At 32.4% G+C, this 22,317-nt stretch overlaps 1 protein-coding gene across 31 annotated transcripts in view; it reads right to left on the minus strand.

The window, feature by feature from the left end:
- relch (RAB11 binding and LisH domain, coiled-coil and HEAT repeat containing) overlaps positions 1-22,317 on the minus strand; it is a 101,564-nt gene that overhangs the window by 49,684 nt on the left and 29,563 nt on the right. For 16 of the 31 annotated variants that reach the window (XM_087308324.1, XM_087308323.1, XM_087308322.1 and 13 more), the window contains 4 exon segments: positions 19,537-19,637; positions 16,945-17,238; positions 14,168-14,243; positions 11,898-11,993 (listed from right to left, as the gene is read on the minus strand). In XM_087308324.1, the coding sequence (XP_087164450.1) occupies positions 11,898-11,993; positions 14,168-14,243; positions 16,945-17,238; positions 19,537-19,637 (567 nt within the window). 31 annotated transcript variants of the gene reach the window in all.

The raw sequence follows: 22,317 nt of genomic DNA on the forward strand, positions 1-22,317 counted from the left end.
ATTACCCATATTAACAAAATAAAGTTATAATAAATTTTATTTAATAGTTTTATTTGCAGTAAATATGCTTGATTTTATTAATATATATAATAAAACTTTGTATGTACAGTTAAAGTCAGAATTATTATCTCCCTGAATTATTAGCCCTGTTTATTTTTTTCCCCAATTTCTGTTTAACGGAGAGCACATTTTTTTTTATACATTTATAAACATAATAGTTTTAATAACTCATTTCTAATCACTAATTTATTGTAGCTTTGCCATGATGACAGCAAATAATATTTGACTAGATATTTATCAAGATACTAGTATTCAGCTTATAGCCCTCTTAAAGGGGCTAATGATTTTGACCTTAAAATAGATTTTAAACAATTAAAAACTGCTTTTGTTCTAGCCAAAACAAAACCAGTGAGACTTTCTCCAGATGCAAAAATATTATTGGAACTACTGTGAAAAATGTATTTGCTCTGTTAATCAGCATTTGGGAAATATTTAAAAGAGAAAAAAAATTAAGGATTATAGGGAGGGATTAATAATTCTGACATCAACTGTATGTGTCCGTTTTCAGGGTTTTAAATCCTTTTTCTGTAATACCGTGTCTACGGTATACAGTAGGTATACAATAGCCTATACATTAGCTGTAAATACTCTGCTACTTGTAAATAAAGATAAACAATGAAACAAAGCATTATAATTCTAGGCTACATTATTTAAAGGCACGACATTGAAAGGATCAAATCTAAGATTCCTTTTTAATATTAAGATATTTTCTTTGAAATCTAAATGTATATTTTCCTGCCAATGTTGCTATTAAAACACTTTGCCTGAACATGCTGCCAGCAGCTGTGAAGCAGTGAGGCATTAATTAAATCCTTATTTTCCAAAGAGCGGAACAAATCATCATCGCACAGGCAAAAATATAACAAAAATATAATTTGTATATTTTTCTTGGAAAAAAAAAATTGAAACGAATTTTGTTAGCTATAATTTGTATCTTAATACTAATGTATTTTTTATACGGTTTATTATTTATTTAATTATTTGGGTTTTTTTTCTTGTTTTTTACAACAACAGCATCTCCAGCAGAAAAAAGATGCCATATTTTAAATGGTAAAGAAATCTGTGTTTTTGAAACAAATGAAGACAGCAAAAGTCTGATTCCTTTGAATTATTTAGCCCGACATGTTTACTGCTCCAAAATATTTTAAATGTTACTCAAAATAAAATATGTTGTGTCAAAAAGTTTTAGTTTTTTACCAAGACATTTTAAGGTTCAGGACACCCTGGATAACTTTTTTTTTATATTAACAGATTTGGGTGTGTTGAGCATCAGTTAAGACAATGTTAGCACCTGTCAGCTTTAATTGTGGGGAAAACTGGATAATTTTGAACTTTTGTCAGCTAATTTCAGCTTCCGGTTTTAAAATGATTTTTGGGGCGGGATCAAAATCGGCGACGTAGCGCAGCACTGCAAGTGCAATGATGACGTGTCAGTTTCTCAGCGGAGTTTTCTTATCCTATGAGAAGAGCCGGCTGCTTAATTTTTCATGAGACCTGCCAGACCTGCCAGAGTAAAGCCCGAACTGTGAGACACGTCACGGACCCACAGCACGGGCACACAGTATTCAGCCGTTCATGAAGGCTCGTATGTGTTTGTTTGCATGATCCACGGGGTTTGTTGCATGTTTTCCCCCGCGATCTTGTCAGGGCCGATCATACAGCAAAGCTGTGTGTGCGCTGCTAGCATTTTTGTCGGGAGAGCAGCACGAGAATTAGAGAATGGCGGATGCTGTCTTTTATCAGGAGTTCACTCACATTCAGACACATCACTGTGCTGCTGTGTTTGCCTAAATCCTCCAGATTACCAGCAGGGCTAACGGTTAAAATAGACAGGTCAGGAGACCTGCTGCTCCTCACGGTTTGTCTCATTTTGTGAGCTAGCTTCGTTCGCTCACGTTCTCCCCTGCTGGCCACGCCCACTCCTGCCCGATGCTCGCGGAGCTCCACGCCCATTAATCATGCATCTTTTGAAAAAATTCTGAAGTAGACTTTAACCGAAAGTGGGGGGTGTCATGGCCCTTTAAGAATATATTTTAGAGCAGTAATCAAAATACCGTGAACCAGGATATTTTTATCCAAGGATATCATACCGTCAGTATCTTATACCAGCCCATGCTTAGTGTGTTTATGTGTATGTATTAATGTCGATAAATGTTGAATTTTTAAAGATACTTCAATAAAATCCTTGGAATCAAAATACCTTTAAAGTTTAGTTTATTTTACCGATATCAAATGCTCAATGAGTACATTCTAAACAGAAAAAAACAATAAATTATGTATTTTGAGATGTAAAATTATTAATAATTATTATTAATTATTTTAATTATTAATCATTTAAATGGCATTACAATAAATTTACGTTTGAAAATAATGTCCTTTTAGTGTAATTACAGTTTTTTGTACTTTCGTGCATTTGTCTTTTTTGTTATCTAAATAGCTTTAATTTTTCATGTCTAAATAGCTTTAGTCATTATTATTTTAATTTCAGAGAAACTTAATTTTTTTATAATTATTTCCCTGTAAACAGACCTTGTGAATCAGTGCACAAAAATGCCTGAAGAAATTTAAAAAAGGAGCAAAAAAGCCATTTTAGTGCAAGCAAACATATTATAAACCAATACACAGAACAAAAAACTCACTATTGACATAAATTGCCCAATGTTACCAACCATCAGTATCTTCATGTGTATGCAGATATGTACAAATGTGACATTTTCTGTACACTAAAAAATGTAATGACAAAAAGTCAACAATTATTTTTATGTTGCTTTAATTAATTTTAATCTGTTAATCAGGTTTTAACTACACTTTAAGTTATACAAAGTTTATCTTGATATTATTAGTCGGTTTGATTAATGTAAGTTAAGATGACTAGAAAAAATGTTTTTGATTCAACTTAAAAATTGAAGTTAACAAGAATTTTTTTAAAAGTGTAGCAGTGTAAAAATATGGATGTTTATCGTACCATCAAGAGGCACTTATAAAAAGCAAAACAGCCCATCAGATATCGCTTTACAGAAGCAATAATATGCCCTTGACACACGTGTCTCTCACGGTCAACCAGCCCTGTTTTCCACCATGATCCAGAACGGCATCAACAGATCAAGATTCACATGAAGATTCGCCACACAAGTGTTTATTTTCTCTCGATTTATCTCATCTCCAGACGTGACTGTGGCTAAAACCACAGCCTCAAAAGGACACTTAAAAATGAAAGATGGTTGAGAAAACACGCGGCAAAACTGCAGGCTGTTTGACGCCGTGCTTGTTTGTTTGGACGGCCGTTTCTGTCACCTGCCAAGAGTTAAAAGCATCATTTTAATATACGGCTTTTCAGATGTTATGAAGCTTAAAGGGCCGGTCTGTTTCTTGAGTAGTGAGTCTGTGTAGGAGTGTTGCATTATGGGACAATCAGTGGTGTGCGGCATCTGCTGCACCTGGACAAGCTCTTAACAGAGACACATTTATGAAGTATTTTATTTGGCTCTGGTCCAAAGCCAAAGTGTGTCAATGTGAGATTTTTTGGTGGAGAAGCTACTGGGAAAAGATCAACACTTACGGTCAAGTACTGAAACAGGCAAAATAGGAAATGTTTTGCAATTTGAAAAGTAAATACTTTTATTTTTAGTAAAAGTATTTTTTATTGATGCGGTTAAAACTTTAAGAAAAAAGCTTCTCATGAAAGATATAGTGTTTAATTACGTAATAAAATACAAGTCTAACACATTATTTAAGAGAATATCACTGTACTAGATCAAAATATCAAAGCAAATAGAGTCCTATGTGTATGACAAAATCATGCCTAAATCAGATTGACCAGAGAAAATCTTTTAAATTGTCTTGATTTTAAACTATTTGTAATTTTAAAAAGTATATTGCTTTAAAACGATAATTTACCAAATAAAATAGGTCCGATTGACATTCTATTAAAAAATTTTAATTAAGAGATATGTAATACTTTGACTAATGAAATTCCATAAATTTTTTTGTGAGTTTTTTTTTTTTTCAAAACAACTCCAACTCATTTTTAGAAGTATATAATTTCATTAGGTGTTCAAAACGTTTGTCTAATTCATACATTTTATGATGTCCTTTGTTCAAAAGTGTCCTATTATGCATAATAATAATAAAATAATAATAATAAAAGAACTACATTAATATATTTTTTTTCTCTTGTGCACTGTTCAAATTTACTACCCTTTTGTTATGTTCGGGATTAAAACATACACCAAATAAACCTGCTGTAAAAATTCATCAGATAATTTTTTTAAAATTTATTTGCAGAAATTTGTTAATGAACCTCAGTTCTGATCATAACTGCTAATTTATTTATTTTTTTTAGAAAATTTACAAGATTTTAACTTTTTAATTGCCGAGTTCACAAGTAATGTCACTGACTAAGAGAAAAAAAAAACTAAAAATGACGATTTTTTAGACATGTAAACGATTAGTAACAACATTGGCTTTGATGTATTGTTAGATTTTATCTTTTTAACTTACTGTTGGTGGCTGTTTTTGCCCCATTGACTTCCATTACAACCACATTTGATGGTATCAAGGTAAGTGCACAAAGGTCACTCTCACACATTCACAGACACACATACAAACAATTTAATTTGCTGTTATACTCCATGTAAAATCCAGAAACTGTCGTTACGATTTTTTTTTTTTTTTTTTTTGCGCAGGCCTATCTCAAGGGTTAAACCAGGGGTCTCAAACTCAATTTACCTGGGGGCCGCAGGAGGCAAAGTCTGGGTAAGGCTGGGCCGCATAAGGGATTTCACAAAAAAAAGTCCTCAAATGTCATTATTAACAGTTTTAATTATTTCTTCTGAACATGAAGTGTCCTGAACATTAATAGAACATTGAGTGAAGATTATGAACAGTTCTTCTGAACATGGCATCTTTTGCCTACTCCTTGCTGCCAGAGACTTGACAGCGCTTCTTCTCACAAATCTGAACCACATTTGGCTTTAAAACGGAAGCAGTTGAGACCCTCAGTATGGCTTGAAGATGATCATCATTAAGTCTAGACCTGTACTTTGACTTATTGAAGTCCTGGGAAAAAAGTGGGGGAACTCACTCAAAACTTCCATTCCCTCACCTAAAAAAAAAAGGCGTATATATGTATAAATAAAACACCCCCACCCCACTCCAGTCACATCAGTTTGTACCAGTCTGTATCTACCTATAATATCAATATATATAAGATGCAGGGCAGGCACGTGCACACATAGGGCTCAACCTGTGCAGAGCACATGCCCTTTTTAGTCTTGCATAGAAAGTGCCCTTCCAAAATGATCAAAAGTGCCCCCGTGACGCAACACACCCTCGGTCCCGCCCTTCAGTAGGCGCGCGATAACACCGCTCTTGAGTACGCGCGCGACAACACAGCTGATCAGAACGTGCGCGACAACGCGCATTGAGTGACAAGCGCGCTGTGTACGGATAGAATCAGCGGAGCGGGGAGCGCTCTCTCTCCCCGCTCCGCTGATTCAGTCAGAGTATACAGCAGTCGGCACGGGCCACAAAATATTGCACTGAGGGCCGCAAATGGCCCGCGGGCCGCGAGTTTGAGACCCCTGGGTTAAACAGTAAAATGACAATTTTAACCTCTTCCCAACAGGGAACACCAACAACAATAAAAACTGCATAATTATATGGTGTCATGGTGGTGTAGTAATAGAAATGTGGTTATAATGGAAGTCAAAGGGGCAAAAACGGCAACCAACAAATAGGGAGGAAAAAATGAAAATCAATCAAAAACAATGAATCAAAGCCAATGTTGTTTTACATGTCCAAGACTTAAAAAAAAGGTAAAAAACAATGTCCACAATTATTTTTTATATTGAAAATCCATAATTTTGTGTGTGTTTTTTTTCTCCACCAAATCAGTGACCCCTTTTGAATTTGGCAATTAAAGAGGTAAAATTCTGTAATTTTCAAAACAATTTATTAGTTTTGAGGATAAACAAAAAAAAAATCAAAAGAAAAATTTATCTGATGCATTTTTACAGCAGTTTAATTTAGTGGATGTTTTCATCCCTAACATAACAAAAATGTAGAGCATTTGCCCAGTGTATTATTATTATTTTTTTTATCAAAATATGAAAAATATGCGTCTAAATAAGATTTTTTTCACCAAAAATCATTCTGCTAGCTGAACCACAGAAAAAGTTATGACCAAATTAAGACTTAAAATCACCCCAGAATGGATGAAAACATCCCCAACAGCACATAAGGGTTAAATCACTAATTATTTATAACAAATGCCATATTTTTATATTATCTTATTATCTTAATGCAACTACAATTTCACATGGCAAAAAATTACTTTGCTTACTTGCCAGCCCAAATTACTTCCAAAGAAAAATTGTAATTATATGCAAATCTGCCGTTCATCATCAGCCTCCATTGACTCATTTCTTAAACACAAGTAAACAACTGTCTGCAGCACATCCATATCATTTCCAGCTAAACTAAAAACAGCCCAATCAGACATACACCCACACCTGCAAACACACCAGACATATTTCTGCAGGAAGACAGGGAGTTTCAGACTGTTACAAACACACAAAGTCTTATCAGTTCAATGGTAATCAATAACCTGAATAGCCTTTAATTCCGAAAGACTTTATCTTTACAATAAGGCTCAAGTAGGAGTGCAGATGACCAGAATTATATAGCAAAGCAGGTGTTCCTTCAGCGGCTGATTAGTAATTGTTGTGAAGCAGATGAAGGGGGAGAAAAAAAAGTGTCTGAATTCAGGGAGGAAGGTTATGAAGCCAACAGAATTAACCGGCAAAAACTCAAAGTCCATTTTAGTGAAAAGCAAGGAGATCTCTGCTTTCTGGGCGGTGTTTGTTTTCAGCCGACTTCAGTCTGGAAAGGTTCCAGTGTTTCTCAAACTGTCACCTGCTCCTGTGAAACTGAACTGCCCTATGCAAATCACAGGGGCCTAAAAGGGGGAAATGCTGTGGAACTGGATGGGAACGGTGAGAAATGCATATGTGCGAGTGTGTTTTTAAAGTTTGGTTATTTAAACCAAATGAGCGGCCAAAAAAACTCAGTCAAGGTTTGTCTGTCATCTGAAAGAGCCTAAAGACAAAAAAAAGAGAGTGTTTTGAATTTATTGCTATCAGATTCTCTGGTTATTTCATGGCAAAACCAGATTAAATTTACATAAATTGTATAATAAAGATCACTTTACTATTATAAATTAAATATTTTAATCACTTAAAATAAACAAATAAATAAATGAATAATATAAACAGTGCTCTACATAAAGGAGTACACCCCATTTTTAAAAATGTATATTTTCATCCATTTCTCAATGTATATAGGTAAAATATTTTTGGTCAATTTGAACAAAAAAGATTTATGGAATAGATTTTTTATTTTTTTTAAATAAGATTTTAGTCACCAAACATGTTTAGAAATAGAAAGATAATACATTTAAATTAATGTCAGATACAGGAAAAAAATACAAACTACAAAACTTCAACAATATTTGAAACATGTTTTGTTCTTCTTGACTTTTGTTCTCTACAATTGTTTTATTGAATAGTTTTCCCTAACATATAAACTTGGTTGTACTAATTTTGTACCGTTATCATAAATTATTTGTTAGGTAAGCTCTAGATTTGGCTTCAGTACTGACTAATCTAATCTAATGTATATGCACAAATATAATATTGGCTTCCTATAGAAAATATTCATCTGAATGAGAGATTTGTGAGGGGTGTACTCATATATGTTAAGCACTAACTTAATGTTTACTTTTTATATAAACTGCACCATTTTTAAGGATTTACATCAGAAAAATATTTCCTTTAAAGACTCTCCAGAAAAAAAAAAGTGTTTAGCATTAAAACAAGGACATTCCAAAAGTATCTGTTTAACAATTTGGTTTCTGTCGCAATATTGACATTTTGGAGGAACTTCTGCTTTTAGTAAATGTCCATGAGTGTCCGATACGACATCTTGTGTAAACAACCCCATCTGGTCTTGAAATAAAAGAGGTAGATTTTTTTAAAGAGACTGCAGCGCTTAAAAATAATAATAATAATAATTGGCTGTCAATAGATATGTTTCCATTTGCCTGTTTTTCTACTAATTTTGAAATATTCCATAAAAAAGATTGAAAAGATAAAACTTTTTATCCAATAAAAAAAGTACCTATAAACAACGATGGAAGTACATTTACCGAATAAATTCCAGCATTTGCATCCAAAAAGTCATGTGATTTCTTTTTAACAGATCACGTGATAACAAACATGAGTTTGATGAGACAACATTAATGGACAAACCAGCGAACCGACCACATTATAAAACATCTGAAATGCTGTTTGGGTCATTTTAAAATCCCTCAGCCAAAGTATGTCATCAACATTTCCAAAAGTTGAAATATGATGTAATGCTCTTTGGAGCCTTAAATATATTACTAATTAAATAAAAAGTAAAAACAATATATCTAAATACACAAATATACAGCATGTCCTTTATTTTCCTGCAATGGTGCAAACTACTGATTAGCATAGATCAATGCATTAAACTCTCCACATAATTACAACAACACGGGCTTTTAAATTAGGATTTGTTCACTCAAAAAAAAAAGAAAAAAAAAAAGTTCTCTCGTCCTTTTCTCCACTTGTCTAAAAACTTGTTTGAGTTTCTTTTTTCAGTTAAATACAAACAAAAACACACCAGGGGAAAAATACCATTAATACCCCAGAAGTCAGAATTATTAACGCCCCTAAATTATTAGTCCCCCTGCTTATCTTTTTCAGGAATTTCTGTTTAACAGAGAGAAGACTTTTTTCAACATATTTCTTAACATAATAGTTTTAATAACTCATCTCTGATAACTGATTCATTTTATATTTGCCATGATGACAGTAGATAATATTTTCTATACAAGTGACATTTAAAGGCTTAACTAGGCTAATTGGGGTATTTAAGCAAGTTATTGCATAACGAAGGTTTGTTCTGTAGACTATCAAAAAATATATAGCTTAAAGGGGCTAGTAATTTTGACCTTAAAATGGTTTTTAAAAATTCAAAACTGCTTTTATTCTAGCCAAAATAAAATTAACAGGACTTTCTCCAGAAGATAAAATATCATCAGACATGCTGTGAAAATTTCCTTGCTCTGTTAAACATCATTTGGGAAATATTTAAAAAAGAAAAAGAATTCAAAGGGGGTATAATAATTCTGATTTCAACTCAAGCTGAATTTATTTATGTATTTTTTGTGGAAGAACATTCATCTAAAAATCTTGCATTGTGTTTAACAGAAGAAAGAAATAAGCTAAGAGTTTAAGAGTTAAGAGTTTGTTGTATTGATCTAAACATGTCAGAGTATTTGAAAGTCATATTTTGAAGGAAAATAAATGCAAAATTTTTTCCACAGGACTTTGTATTTTTAGTGTCAGGTATTCACTTGCGTTCAAATGGAATCAGCTGAACAAAAGTCTACTGTACCTGTGGCCTTCAGGCTCTATTTACATCGTGCCTAAAAATATCCATCAGCTATAGTAAAATCACTGAAACTCATGATCTATAAATGTATTTTCCTTTGAAAATGGAAACTGGGGTTGGACATGTCGGATGGCTCATGCCTTTTTCTATTGTCAGTACATGTTAGTGTATGTCAAAACTTTTTTTGAGTGCAAGATTAGCCAGAAATATTATGAAAAAAGATGTTTAATAAACATTTGTCAAAGCTGGGGGGGAAATGAAAACAAACCTAAAGCAACCACATACATAGAGTGCTCAGCACAACTGAGTACACTTCATTTTGAAAATGAATATTTTTATCCATTTCTCAGCAAATATAGTCAATGTATTTTGGTGCACTTAAACAAAACAAATTGATTAAACATATATATTTATTCAAATAATAATTTAGTCACTAAACAATTTAAAAATTAAATAATACAACTAAATTTAAGCAAAACATTGCAAAAAAACCATAAATAAAAAAAAAATAATAATTACAACCTACAAAATGTCAACTAAAGTTTTCACTTTTTTTTCTCTCTTTTTTTTAAGTTTGTATTTAACATTTTTCCATAACATATACATTTGGGTGGACTAGTTTTTGGACCATTATCATAAGTTATTTTGTTGGATAAGCTTCAGATTTGGATTCAGTACTGACTAATCTAATGTATATGCACAAATGTAATATTGTATAGCTTCTTATTAAAAATATGAATTTAAAAGGTGTTTGAATTTAAAAGAGGGGTGTACTCATATATGCTGATTAATGTACATATGTGTGTGCATGTTTATTTATTTAATACTACACTGTTTATACCAATGTCAATATAATAATAATAATAATAATAACAATAATAATAATAATAATAATAATAATGTAAATATGTGCTCTTTTACCCAATTCTGTCATTAATGCATTTTGTGCAAATTATTACATTTTAGTGACTGTATATTCTATAATTTATTTGTAAATATTGACCTGACAAAGGGTCTGCAGATGACAAGCAGATGAAAAATTGCTGACTCTGGTACATGGCATCATTGAAATAATAAATAAATATTCATTCTTTATTAATCCGGGGTTGCCACAGCAAAATGAACCGCCAACTTATCCAGCAAGTTTTTACACAGCGGATGCCCTTCCAGCCGCAACCAATCACTGGGAAACATCCACACACCCGGAGGAAACCCACGCGAAGGCAGGGAGAACATGCAAACTCCACACAGAAACGGCAACTGAGCCGAGGTTCGAACCAGCGACCTTCTTGCTGTGAGGCGAGAGCACTACCTACTGCGCCACTGCCTCGCCTTGAATAAATAATAAATAAATAAATAAATACAATTAATTAATTACTACTATATTAACTAACATTTAATTAATTATACTAATTTCATTACAGATGATTAATGTATGTAAATATTTTGTAAGTCAAAAAAAATCGCTCTTTAGCAGCTTAGAACGTCAATTATGAACCAAAACATGTTTAAACTAGCCTAAATAAATCTAAAGCTTCAGTAATCAATAAAAAGAGAAATGTTTAAATTAAAATGCATTTTAGAGCCAATGATGCCAAAGCTAATGAGAAGCCAAGCCAACTGAAAGGTCAAAGGTTACACGTATGACGAATGAATGAAGGAATGAATGAATGAAAGAGGGCCGATGTGTTTCACTCACCTGACAGAGGTGCACAACCATTCTCTATCGGAGCAGTGAGATGCATGCACAAAAGCAAGAGAAGAAATGAGTGAACAGAACAAAAGAGAGACAGAGGTGGACTGGATGAAGGATAGAGACAGACAGAGAGAGAAAGAGAGACACACAACTGCAATGGAAAAATATAGGGATGCACCGACCTTAATTTGTGTGTGTGTGTGTGTGTGTGTGATTGTATTTATTGTAATTTCTTTATAAAATTAATTTATTATTAATTAAATAATTTATTCATTTATTATTAATTATCTGTTAGGCACCGATGGTCTGAGAGTAACGCAATTTCGGTTCTCTCTATGTCCTGTACATGTGGTTGAACTGACAATAAAGCTGACTTTACACACTTTAGACTATACAATTGCAGTGAAGTTTGCACACATGTGTGGAACGGAGATCATAGAAATTAAAAAAAAGAGTTGCGAAAAGATGTTTGCAGCAAAAAAAAACAAAACACTTTGATTTCTGGTCAGTGGATCAGTGCACCTCATTAAAAACATAAGTTGATCAATGCTGAATTAAGAACAAAATGAGAGGGAATAGAGCAGCCCGCAGTGGACGTGGAAACCGCCGTGGCTGATGGGAAGATGAGATGAGGCTGCTGGTTTAAAAGGGAATTGTTTACCTCTCTCTTGGCTAACAGGACATTGGGTACGATGTGAGGCAAGCAGCGGCCCAGCATGAGCATAACACTCTGCTCACTGTCAGCGATTCGAGACACCTGAGAATCAGATGAATATGGAGGCAAAAAAATGTCAGGCATTTCATATAATCATGCGTTCCTTTAAATGACTGCTTAGCTGCAATCTGAGAAGCTGTTCTGCTTTTGTATTCAGGACACTGAAGAAATTGTGAACTATGTGACCTCTTGAATGTGCCTATTAGAGCATTCCTGGTTATTTTGAAAGCGAAATGAACCACTGCACTTTTTTCTTACTGTCATTAAAGTTTAAATGAGGATTTTAATCAAAAATGTCACCATTTGTTCAGCACTCATGCTAGTGTGTGACTTTAATTATATAAAAAGGACCACGAAAGTAATTCATATGACTTATTCCTATGTCTGAATTCATATGATAGCTTGATGTCAATCGCAGAACATTTTAAACCACTGTTTATTTACAATCTTCCTATAAAATTTGTGTTTCACTAACTGAATTTATTATGCATGTAGTTTAAATAGTTATTGTTAGTATTATCATGTATATACATTTCATGCTTGGATCTGTCTGTTTTAGGATTTCAACTCCACCTTATTTGAACTGATATATCACCATTTCTAATTTTTACACTTTTTCACATTTTTTTCATTTTTTTCCATTTTTTTTTCCATTTTAAACTTTATTTTAGCTTTTTTAATTACTATATATTTTTTATATTATAAAAATCAAACACCATCAAAATGTAACCGAACAAATCAGTTAGACTAGTTTTTTATTAGCTGGATTGATATATTACGGTACTGTACATTGAATATATTTGATTTCTAGATCAGTTTGAGCCATAAACAAATAATTCTGAATTAAAGATGGATCAATAACAGTGAAAAAAATAAATTAAAAATTTGAACATCTCACTTTAAATCAGTTTGATTCATTAATAAACAACTCAGACTTGGTTTCATAACTGTAATCAAGCTTTGTTGAAAATAATTTACTTTTTATTCACAAATAAAATGTTCAGACATCATTAATTTAGTCATGTCAGACGGAAACTAAAGAGATTTCACTTTTGAAAGATGGCAAAAATCAAAACAAATAGGAATACCTCTCACAATCTCAGAAACAACAGGTACAAAAAATGTGTAGTTAAGAAATTTGTAGTGAGAGGGATCATATTGATACCTTGATTTTGAGTATTATGCATGCATGCATATACATTTCATGCTTAGGTCTGTCTGTCTGTTTTAGCAATTCAACTTTACCTTATTTGAATTGAAATAACACCATTTCAAATTGTTACATTTTTAACATTTGTTGGTTTCCCATCTATATTTTAATTACTAAAAATGTTTTATATTATAAAACCAAACAACACAAAACAAAAGTTTAAATCAAAACTTAACCAAACTAATCATTTAGACTAGGTTTTATTAGCTGGATTGATTTATGTACATTGAAAATATTTGATTTCTAAATAATCAGTTTGAGCCACGAACAAATAATTCAGATTTGGAGATGAATCAATAATAATAATAAATAAATCAATAATAATAATAAATAAATAAATAAATAATATATATATATATATATATATATATATATATATATATATATATATATACACACACACATCTCACTTTGAATCAGTTTGACTTGGTTTTAGTTTTTTATTCAAACATCATTCATTTAGTCATGTTAGACGGAAAATAAAACTTCACTTTTGAAGGATGGCAAAAATCCAAACAAATACGAATAACTTTTTTGTTAACTTTTGAATATCTCAGAAACAACAGGTACAAAACATTTGTAGTGAGAAGGTTCATATTGATACCTTAAATTTACATGCTGTTATCTAAAGTTTTCATAATAGTACCAAAAAGCATAATTGCAACTCCTCAGTGACAGCTTTTGTACATTTTATTTGTGAGAGTGCATAGCTTCAGAAGATTCAGAGCATGAGTCATATAGACTATTTAATGATACATTAATAGTGCTTTTTCCATCCTTAAAAACTCATCTTAAAAGCTCTGGGCCCTACTCTGCGTAACTGCACTGGAACCAATTGGAAAATCTTCTGATTTTGATTAAAAGTCACAATGGACTAAACCAACATAAGATTAAGTAAATAACAACAGACGTATCTCTTTTTAACTATACCCTCTAGCTTGACATCAGGTAGACCCTTAACATGTGCTTATGCATTTGTACCTGTCTGCAATCTGATCCCACTCACCTCTGAGCCCAGCCTGCTGTCAGCAGACATTCGACAGAAGGACAAAAGTGCTTGGTGGAAGGCCGGAGACAGCTTTCTGCACAAGCAAACAAAACATGAATTAACAAGCCACCTCCACCTCCGGTTACCAATAACTCCACAGATCAAGCCAGCTTTCCACAGCACAGGGAAAAACGCTGATATAGGAACAGTCAAAATAAAGAAAGGGTAATTTGTCTGAATCGGCCTCAAGGGGCAAAAGTCCATCCGGAGCAGATGTGCAAAACGATGAGGAATGGAATATATGGTGCCAGTCAGCAATGCAGTGACACTCTAAAGGGTGATTGGTGCTGTGCTGCCATCTAATGGCTAAAACATTTATTGCTCACACTGTTTTAAATGTACAATTTACACAATTAACAACGACCATTAGTTAAGATTTTTAGCTCAAACTACTAATAAGCTGTTTATTTATAGTTAGTAAGATTTAGTTTGGGTGTTGGGTAGGATTAGGGATGTAAAATAAGATCTTACTTTATAAGTGCTCATAAACAGTTCATATTTTAATAATAGGCTTGTAATAAGCCAGTAGAAAATAGTATGAATGTTTTCTTATACAATTAAAATAAGTGTTATCTGGTTATTTTTTACAGCCAAGTAAAATGCATCATTATTCACCTTAAAGGGGATTGTTTCAGTTAAATAACGGAAATGGGTTGATGTGTTTATACGTTGACCCGTGTTTACCTACTTGTTTAGGATGTGCAGTTTAGCCATTTTTTCCCTATTGTTTTAAAATGAAGATAAAATTTTGTAATTTTGGATCCTGATTAGGTGAATAGGAAACACATGAAACCCGTGACATGCAGCTAACATTTATCAGACAGTAGAAACAACCTTTTTTGCATGCCCAAAACAAGACATCTGTGGATAAGAGTCAGAATTAAGGACTGGCTGAACAATATTATTAACTTGTTAGACAGAGAGTGGAGAAGGAATTTTCTATATCTTAATGTCAAATTGTAAAAAAATTTATATCTTAAAAAATGTACTGCCAGAGAGAGAAAGGGAGAAAGTGATTTTCCTAACAACTGAAAAGATCACATATTCATTCAAATGAATAAAAAATGTTTAAATCAGGAGTGCCCAAACTTGGTCTTGGAGGGCCGTTGTGCTGCATATTTTAGTTCCAACCCTAATTAAACACACTAATCAATCTCATTCTAGGTATACCAGAAACTTCCAGGGAGGTGAGTTGAGGTAAGTTGGAGCTAAACTATGCAGGACACCAGCCTTCCAAGAGTTTGGACACCACTGGTTTAAATTATGTCTTATAGCTTAAATTTAATTTAAATCCTTTTTAAATAGATTTTATTGAACTCAGTTGAATTATTAGTGTCCATATCTAGTTTGACAAAAGCAGTCCATGTCTAGAGACTAACAAATAAAAAATTTCAGCTTTAAAACTAAACAAGGTACTGATTATTAACACTTTTCGAATGTGAAAAACATTAAAACAAAGACCATTGCTAAATATTCCTGTAGCTGACTCAACTGAACTTAAGGTTTAAATCTAGCAGCAAAACCTTTAGATGAACTTTAGATACACTTAGAGCGAAGTTGAGTATCAAGAAAATGAACTTTTTTAAATGTCTAGTTTTTAAAAGTAACATTTATTTGTTAAATGATGTTACTATTTATCTAAATATATATAAATTATGAAAAAATAATCTTGAAAAAATAATTACACATGCAGTCACGCACACATTTATATACATGCACATACAGTTGTCAGATCTATTAGCCCCCTTTAATTTTTTCTTCTTTTTTTTTTTATATTTTCCAAATGATGTTTAACAGAGCGAGGAAATTTTCACAGTATGTCTGATAATATTTTTTTCTTCTTGAGAAAGGCTGATTTGAAAGCAGTTTTGAAATAAAAAATAATAATTTTAAGGTCAAAATTATTAGCCACTTTAAGCTATATATTTTTAGATAGTCTCCAGAACAAACCATCATTATACAATAACTTGCCTAATTACCCTAACCTGCCTAGTTAACCTAATTAACCTAGTTAAGCCTTTAAATGTGTACTGTCATCATGGCAAAGATAAAATAAATAAAGTTATTATAAATGAATTATTAAAACTATTATGTTCAGAAACGTGTAGAAAAATACATCTTCATTCCAATAAACAGAAATTGGAAAAGAAAATAAACAGGGGGGGCTAATAATTCTACTGTACATACAGTATATGTATACTATAATTTTTAGATGTCAAAGTACACGGTAAAAAAATAAAATAAATAAATAAATAATAATTCAACCTTTAATTGTTAGTCAACAGTTAACATTGAGTTGACTCAACTTTTAACCCAAGTACCGTAATTGACTCGATTTAAGTTGAGTTGACTCAAAAATGCTGTGCAGCAAGTTACCATTCAATTTTAGGAACAGTCATTGTTTTAGTTTAATATGTTATATGATACAGTATTTATGATAATCTAATATTAAGTTTTAATCTCTTAACACTATTTTACAGTGCCCCATTACATATCACATGTACTTTCCATAACTTTCCAAACTTTTTTTCTTTTTTTTATAAATAAATGAATAATATTGACAGAAATCTTTGATTGGTTGTATCCATTAAGATATAGTACAATAGAAGAATATATTTACAAGAAAACACTATTTCAGCATCTTCTAAATACATTCAGTGTGCTTCGCCTTTATTTATCCCTGTATGTCTCAAGTCATAATGGTGTCTACCAGAAAGAGAAAAAGCAGGTCTCACCTGTTGGGCTGGTCAAACTGGACAGAGCTTTTACTCTGCTGACCATTGGCCTTCAGTTTGCTGTGAGGTTGTGTAGCAGTAGTGGAGTTTTCAGTGCAGTCAGTAGCAATAGTGGTAGAGGTTGAGGTTTTAGTAGTGTCTAAAGAGCTGTCCGTTTCTGTGACCCCTCGTATGTCCAAATACTGTCCATTGTCAAGTGGGGGCTTATCACATTTAGGGTTTTCTTTAGACGGAGTTGACTTCACTCCAGCCGTGGGTTCTGATGAAACATTTCTCTGAAGTGCCTGAATATCACTGCACAAACACACACATTGGGGACATTTTTATCTACCAATCCACAGAATGCAGTAAAATGAAAATGTAGGAAGGAAATATACAGGACAGAACAGTGCGAGATGAGGAGGATAAAATATGACGGGAGGCAAACTAGTTACAAAGATATGTAGAGCTCATCTCTTGCTAGGAAGTGTAAATGCCAAGCTGAAAAATGTCAGAGAGCAGCAGGTCATAATGATGAGAGTCTGCTGAGCTAGAAGGGGCGGGACTCTAATTCTCAGAGTGCTTGAAAGCAAAGCACTGGAAAACTGGAGTAATAAAAGGCACTGGGTGCAGATACATATATATTTTTAAATAATACAGTTTTTTTTTTAAGTGAAAAATATAAAAACAATCATAAAAATCCCACAAAAATATTATCTTATTTTACGTACTGTATTACAATTGTTTAATTTATACTTATAGAACAGATAGAATAAGAACATTTTCTTGAGCAGTGCCAAATCAACATATGAGAATAATTTATGAATGCCGATGCCGAAAGCAGTGCAGCATATACCACATCATCTCTTCGGTTTCCCTGAGTTCAAATCCTGGTTTGTGGACCTTTCCTGATCCCATCCCCCACTCTCTCCTACTTAATTTCCTGTCATTCTACTCTCCATCAAATCCACTTGTTATGTCATGACTAGGCCCACAAGGAATGTGCGCGTAAGGAATTAAGCAGATTTCCGCAGATTTTTAGCCCATCATTGATTCTGTTTATTTACTTGTGTAATTGATTTAAAGTTTTTAAACTAAATTCAGTAATATAATTGACTAATATGAAAATATTCATATGATTTATTTACAATACAGTATGTAAAGTAATATTTTCTGTCTTTTAGTAGATATGATATTATATAAGATATTTTTTTCACCAAATTAAGTGAAACTAATTGGATTTGCATTGTAAACTTTAAATAAAAGTTAAAAAGGTATTACTTTTTATTTTATATATTAAGGTTTTAGTTATGATACTCCCAAAATTATTCCGCATAAGTCCACAGAAGAAAATTCTGCGAGGAAATACCAAAAACTGTCCGCAGATTTTGTCTGGCCCTAGTTGTGAGGTATGGAATACTTTTTCCGAGTCCAAGCTGCTTCTCATTTGAATTGAGAAAATGAGTTTATGACCACTTTTTAGTCATATCACGCATTTTATATGGAATCAGGGTGCACAAAATAGTGTCTAGACATGCTGCATCACAGACTTCAATATTTTAATAATTTATTAAAAATGTATCACTTTCTGGCCATCGGATATTAGGCATGGATATTGCAATAGTGATTTTCAAAAGTATTACATCGCTTTGTAAACATTTATTATTACCATTTCTCCCCAAACAATTTGATATAGCAACTGGACCTGGAAGCTGATTCACATGACTTTACACTTAACAAACGAATAAAAGGCAAAAACGCCAAAAAAAAAAAAAAAAAAAAAAAGATTTATGAAGTATTGTGACACTGAAGTCTAAAATAATGATGCTAAAAAAATCAGCTTCAACATTCCAAAAAACAAAACGCTTATTTTATTAATCACTGTTGATAAATGAGTACATAAATGCAGTGTTGGTATTATAAGCATTACAGACTAATAAATAAATAAATAAATAAATAACTGTAAACAAAACCCAAAACTTTATAGCATGCATTAGATTATTATCATTATCAATGTTAATTACTAATAAAGATTTTTTTAATAATAAAAAATATCAGCATCTAAAACTAAGGCAAAGCATAAAACTAGTTTTAAAATAGTTTAATAATAGTTTAAAAATAAAAATAAGTTTTTAGAAATATACAATATATACATGATGTACATAATTATTTGTTGTAATATACATACAATTTTAAACAGAAATTTTAACTTCCAAGTTATTTTAAAAGTAATAATAGGTTAAAATATATACATAATCAAGCAATGCATTTATATAACAAATTAATTTAAGTTTTAAATAACTCAACCAGTGAATCCTTCTAATAGTACATATAATCATATACCAAAAATTGGACATAAGCTCAGAACAGGCAAACTGACAAGTTTAAAAAAAAAAACAGGAAATGTATGACAAGGATTTATATTTTTTCCCCATAAAGAAATCTGATTTATAGAAGCAGCAGCTGACGAGATAAGACTCTGCACTGAGAGCAATTATCAATTACGACTGCAATCATAGGTTGCTGCTCTGAGCTCTGATTATACAGGCACACGCAGCTGCTTTACTGCTTCTGATTGAATTGGGCCCTCAGGCAGGAGGCGATGACTCTTACCTCTGAAGCTTCTTAATCTGTTCAGCCAGACTCTGTTTCTCACTGTTCAGCAGGCTGATCTGATATTCCAGCTCCTGGACCACTTCCTGCTGCTGTTGTTGCTGTGGATGACAACAAAATTAGGTGGCAAAATTTAAACAAGAACAACCCAAACCTTAATCTAAATCCCTTTTCAGATCACAGAGAAGCATATTTAACCAAAACGTTGGATACACTGGATTGTTTTGATTATGTACAGTGAATGTACTCATGTAAATGTATTATATTGACTTCCTGAATCAGATTAAAACAATCTAGTTTCAAGGAATCCAAGATAGCTAGCAACTGCCATCAATCACTTTAAACTTAATTCAAGTAAAATAATTAACCAGAATTTGGAATTGAAAATGCCCCAATTAAGTTTTTTTTTTTTAGTCTAGTCAAAAACACTTTCATTAACATATATTTCATATCATCACCTCTTTTCTTACAGTGTCTGAAATGTTTTGTTTAAGAACGAGATCTCTCGAACCCTGCCTTTCAGACAGTACTCTTATCAGTCAAATGTGGGCTGCAACAATAAATCGATTAAAATTGATTACTAAAAGCGTTGGCAGAGTATTTCATAATCAATTCATCGTTTTGCGTGATGTGGGGATGTTTTGATTATTAGAAAAACTTTAGGAGTAAAAACACGATGGAGCACAAAAAAAAAAAAAACGAGCAGAGGTAATGTTAGAGGAAAGATACATGGCGAGGAAGGTTGTAACAGCAGAGTAAATCACTACAGAATCCTATTTTTGTTCCGTTTTGATGTGAGGATTGTAATGTTCCTGGTGCTAGTGTTTACGCATTTTCCAGCTTGACAAGCATGATGTGAAAAATTCTAACTGAGCTGGCGCGTTTGGCACGTTGGCTGGTGCTGAGACAGAGAAAGACATGTCATATTATCGCAATTATGCTGTTTTTTTAACCACCCAATGCTTATTTTATATTTTAGTTATGTAAATACACAGGAGTACTAGTAAAACAATACATTTAGAGTTTGTGAAACACACAAAAACGTCTATGGAAGTCTAACATTCCATTTAAATATAATTTCCCGATGTGTATTATTCATATCAGATACACGTTGTGATAGTAACTATAAAGTTTACTCTAGTCTTCTCCCAGCTAGCCAGCAACTAGCTTGCATGTATTTTGGGATGATGAGCATGTGAATATTTTTTATTCAAACAGAAAAGCATATTACAAGGGATACATCGGTCATACACCGCTATTGTGGTTGCAGTGTGTCACGTGACAAACATGACACGTCACCACGTAAACACTAAGGGTGAACGTTCTAAAATAATGATTGCCTAAAAAAACTCACTCCCAGTTCCAGATAGAGTCTTTTAAACTCACCAGTGAAAGAGTTAATAACAGTAGTAAAGCAGCGGTGGAAGAGTTACTTTACACTTTGCACTGCAAGACTAAAGACACTTTATTCACTTGCCTTTTTTTGGATCATTCATTTTTCAATGTGTTGTGATGTAAGTCTACACTGAAAAAAATACTTTTCTTACTTAGTCACTTTGTCTCGTTTCCAGTTCAAATATCTAAAAAAAATCTTAAACTCGAGACTAGACAAGAAAAATGGCATGAGAAAATTAAGTGATGCTTAAAACTTCAGTTTGAGATTATTTTTCTTACCCCATTGGCAAATAATTTTGCTTGTTTTAAGCAAACAAATCACTTAATTAAGGTGGTTTTTGAGAAAACAAGACATAATTACTTATGATATTTTATACATCTAGTATGTAACTTGATTTAAGATTTTTTTTAGATATCTGGATTGAAAACAGGAAACAACAAAGTTAGTTTCTTATTTTCTTCTTCTTATTATTATTATTATTATAACAGCTCAGGGAAGTTTAAGGACAACATGTGTGTGCATTTTCTAAAGATTTTGGATACGTTTTTGAATAAAGGGTTGTAAATGATAGCTTTTCTTTTTTTTATCCGATTCATCGATTATTTGAAAAAATAATCATCAGATTAATCGATTATTAAAATAATCATTATTTGCAGCCCTAGTCTAATTATGATTGGTTGACCACTTACAGGCAGAATATGCTTAACGCAAAATGTCCATATTTGAATTTCTGCTCCGGAAGCTTCGTTATCATTTGTAAAAACATTAAAATGATTTGCAACATCAGGTGTGACTTTATTATCTATTATAATATTGCACAACAAACTTCTCAACCTTCAGAACAGGGTTTTTTTAACCATACCCGTCAACCCTCCCATTTTTCCCGCGATTCTCCCGTATGTTACAATTCTATCCAGCCATCATCCCGTAAAGATATGTCCATATTTCTCCTGTATTTTTAATCTTTCTATGAAGGATCGCAATAAACATTAAAGAATTCTATACAGACGATTTGAATCTGAGCAAAAGTAGACACTCTGGGTGTCGATCTTGGTTGGTTTTCTTTTCAACACAACAAATTTTGTCTTAAATGATCATAAAAAGTTAGGACAGTAATCGAATGCTTTCATTACAGATGTGTACATTTTAAAAGAGACATCTCTGTTATTTAAATGTCATCAAACAAAAAAAGCAAACGAGAGATTCATTCGCTGCTCGTTATTCAGAACGTTTAAATCATACAGTGAAGAAAAGGTTAATGAGATTTGATAACTTGATAAAATTTCTTTATCATAGCTATTAATTGTAATAGGCTAAACTGTTATTTATTTGCAGCTGTTTTAATGTATACAATTTATTCTATCCTTTGTAAATAATATTGATAA

This window comes from Danio rerio, chromosome 24 (genome assembly GCF_052040795.2).
Source record: "Danio rerio strain M-AB ecotype USA chromosome 24, GRCz13ab, whole genome shotgun sequence".
Lineage (NCBI taxonomy): Eukaryota > Metazoa > Chordata > Actinopteri > Cypriniformes > Danionidae > Danio > Danio rerio.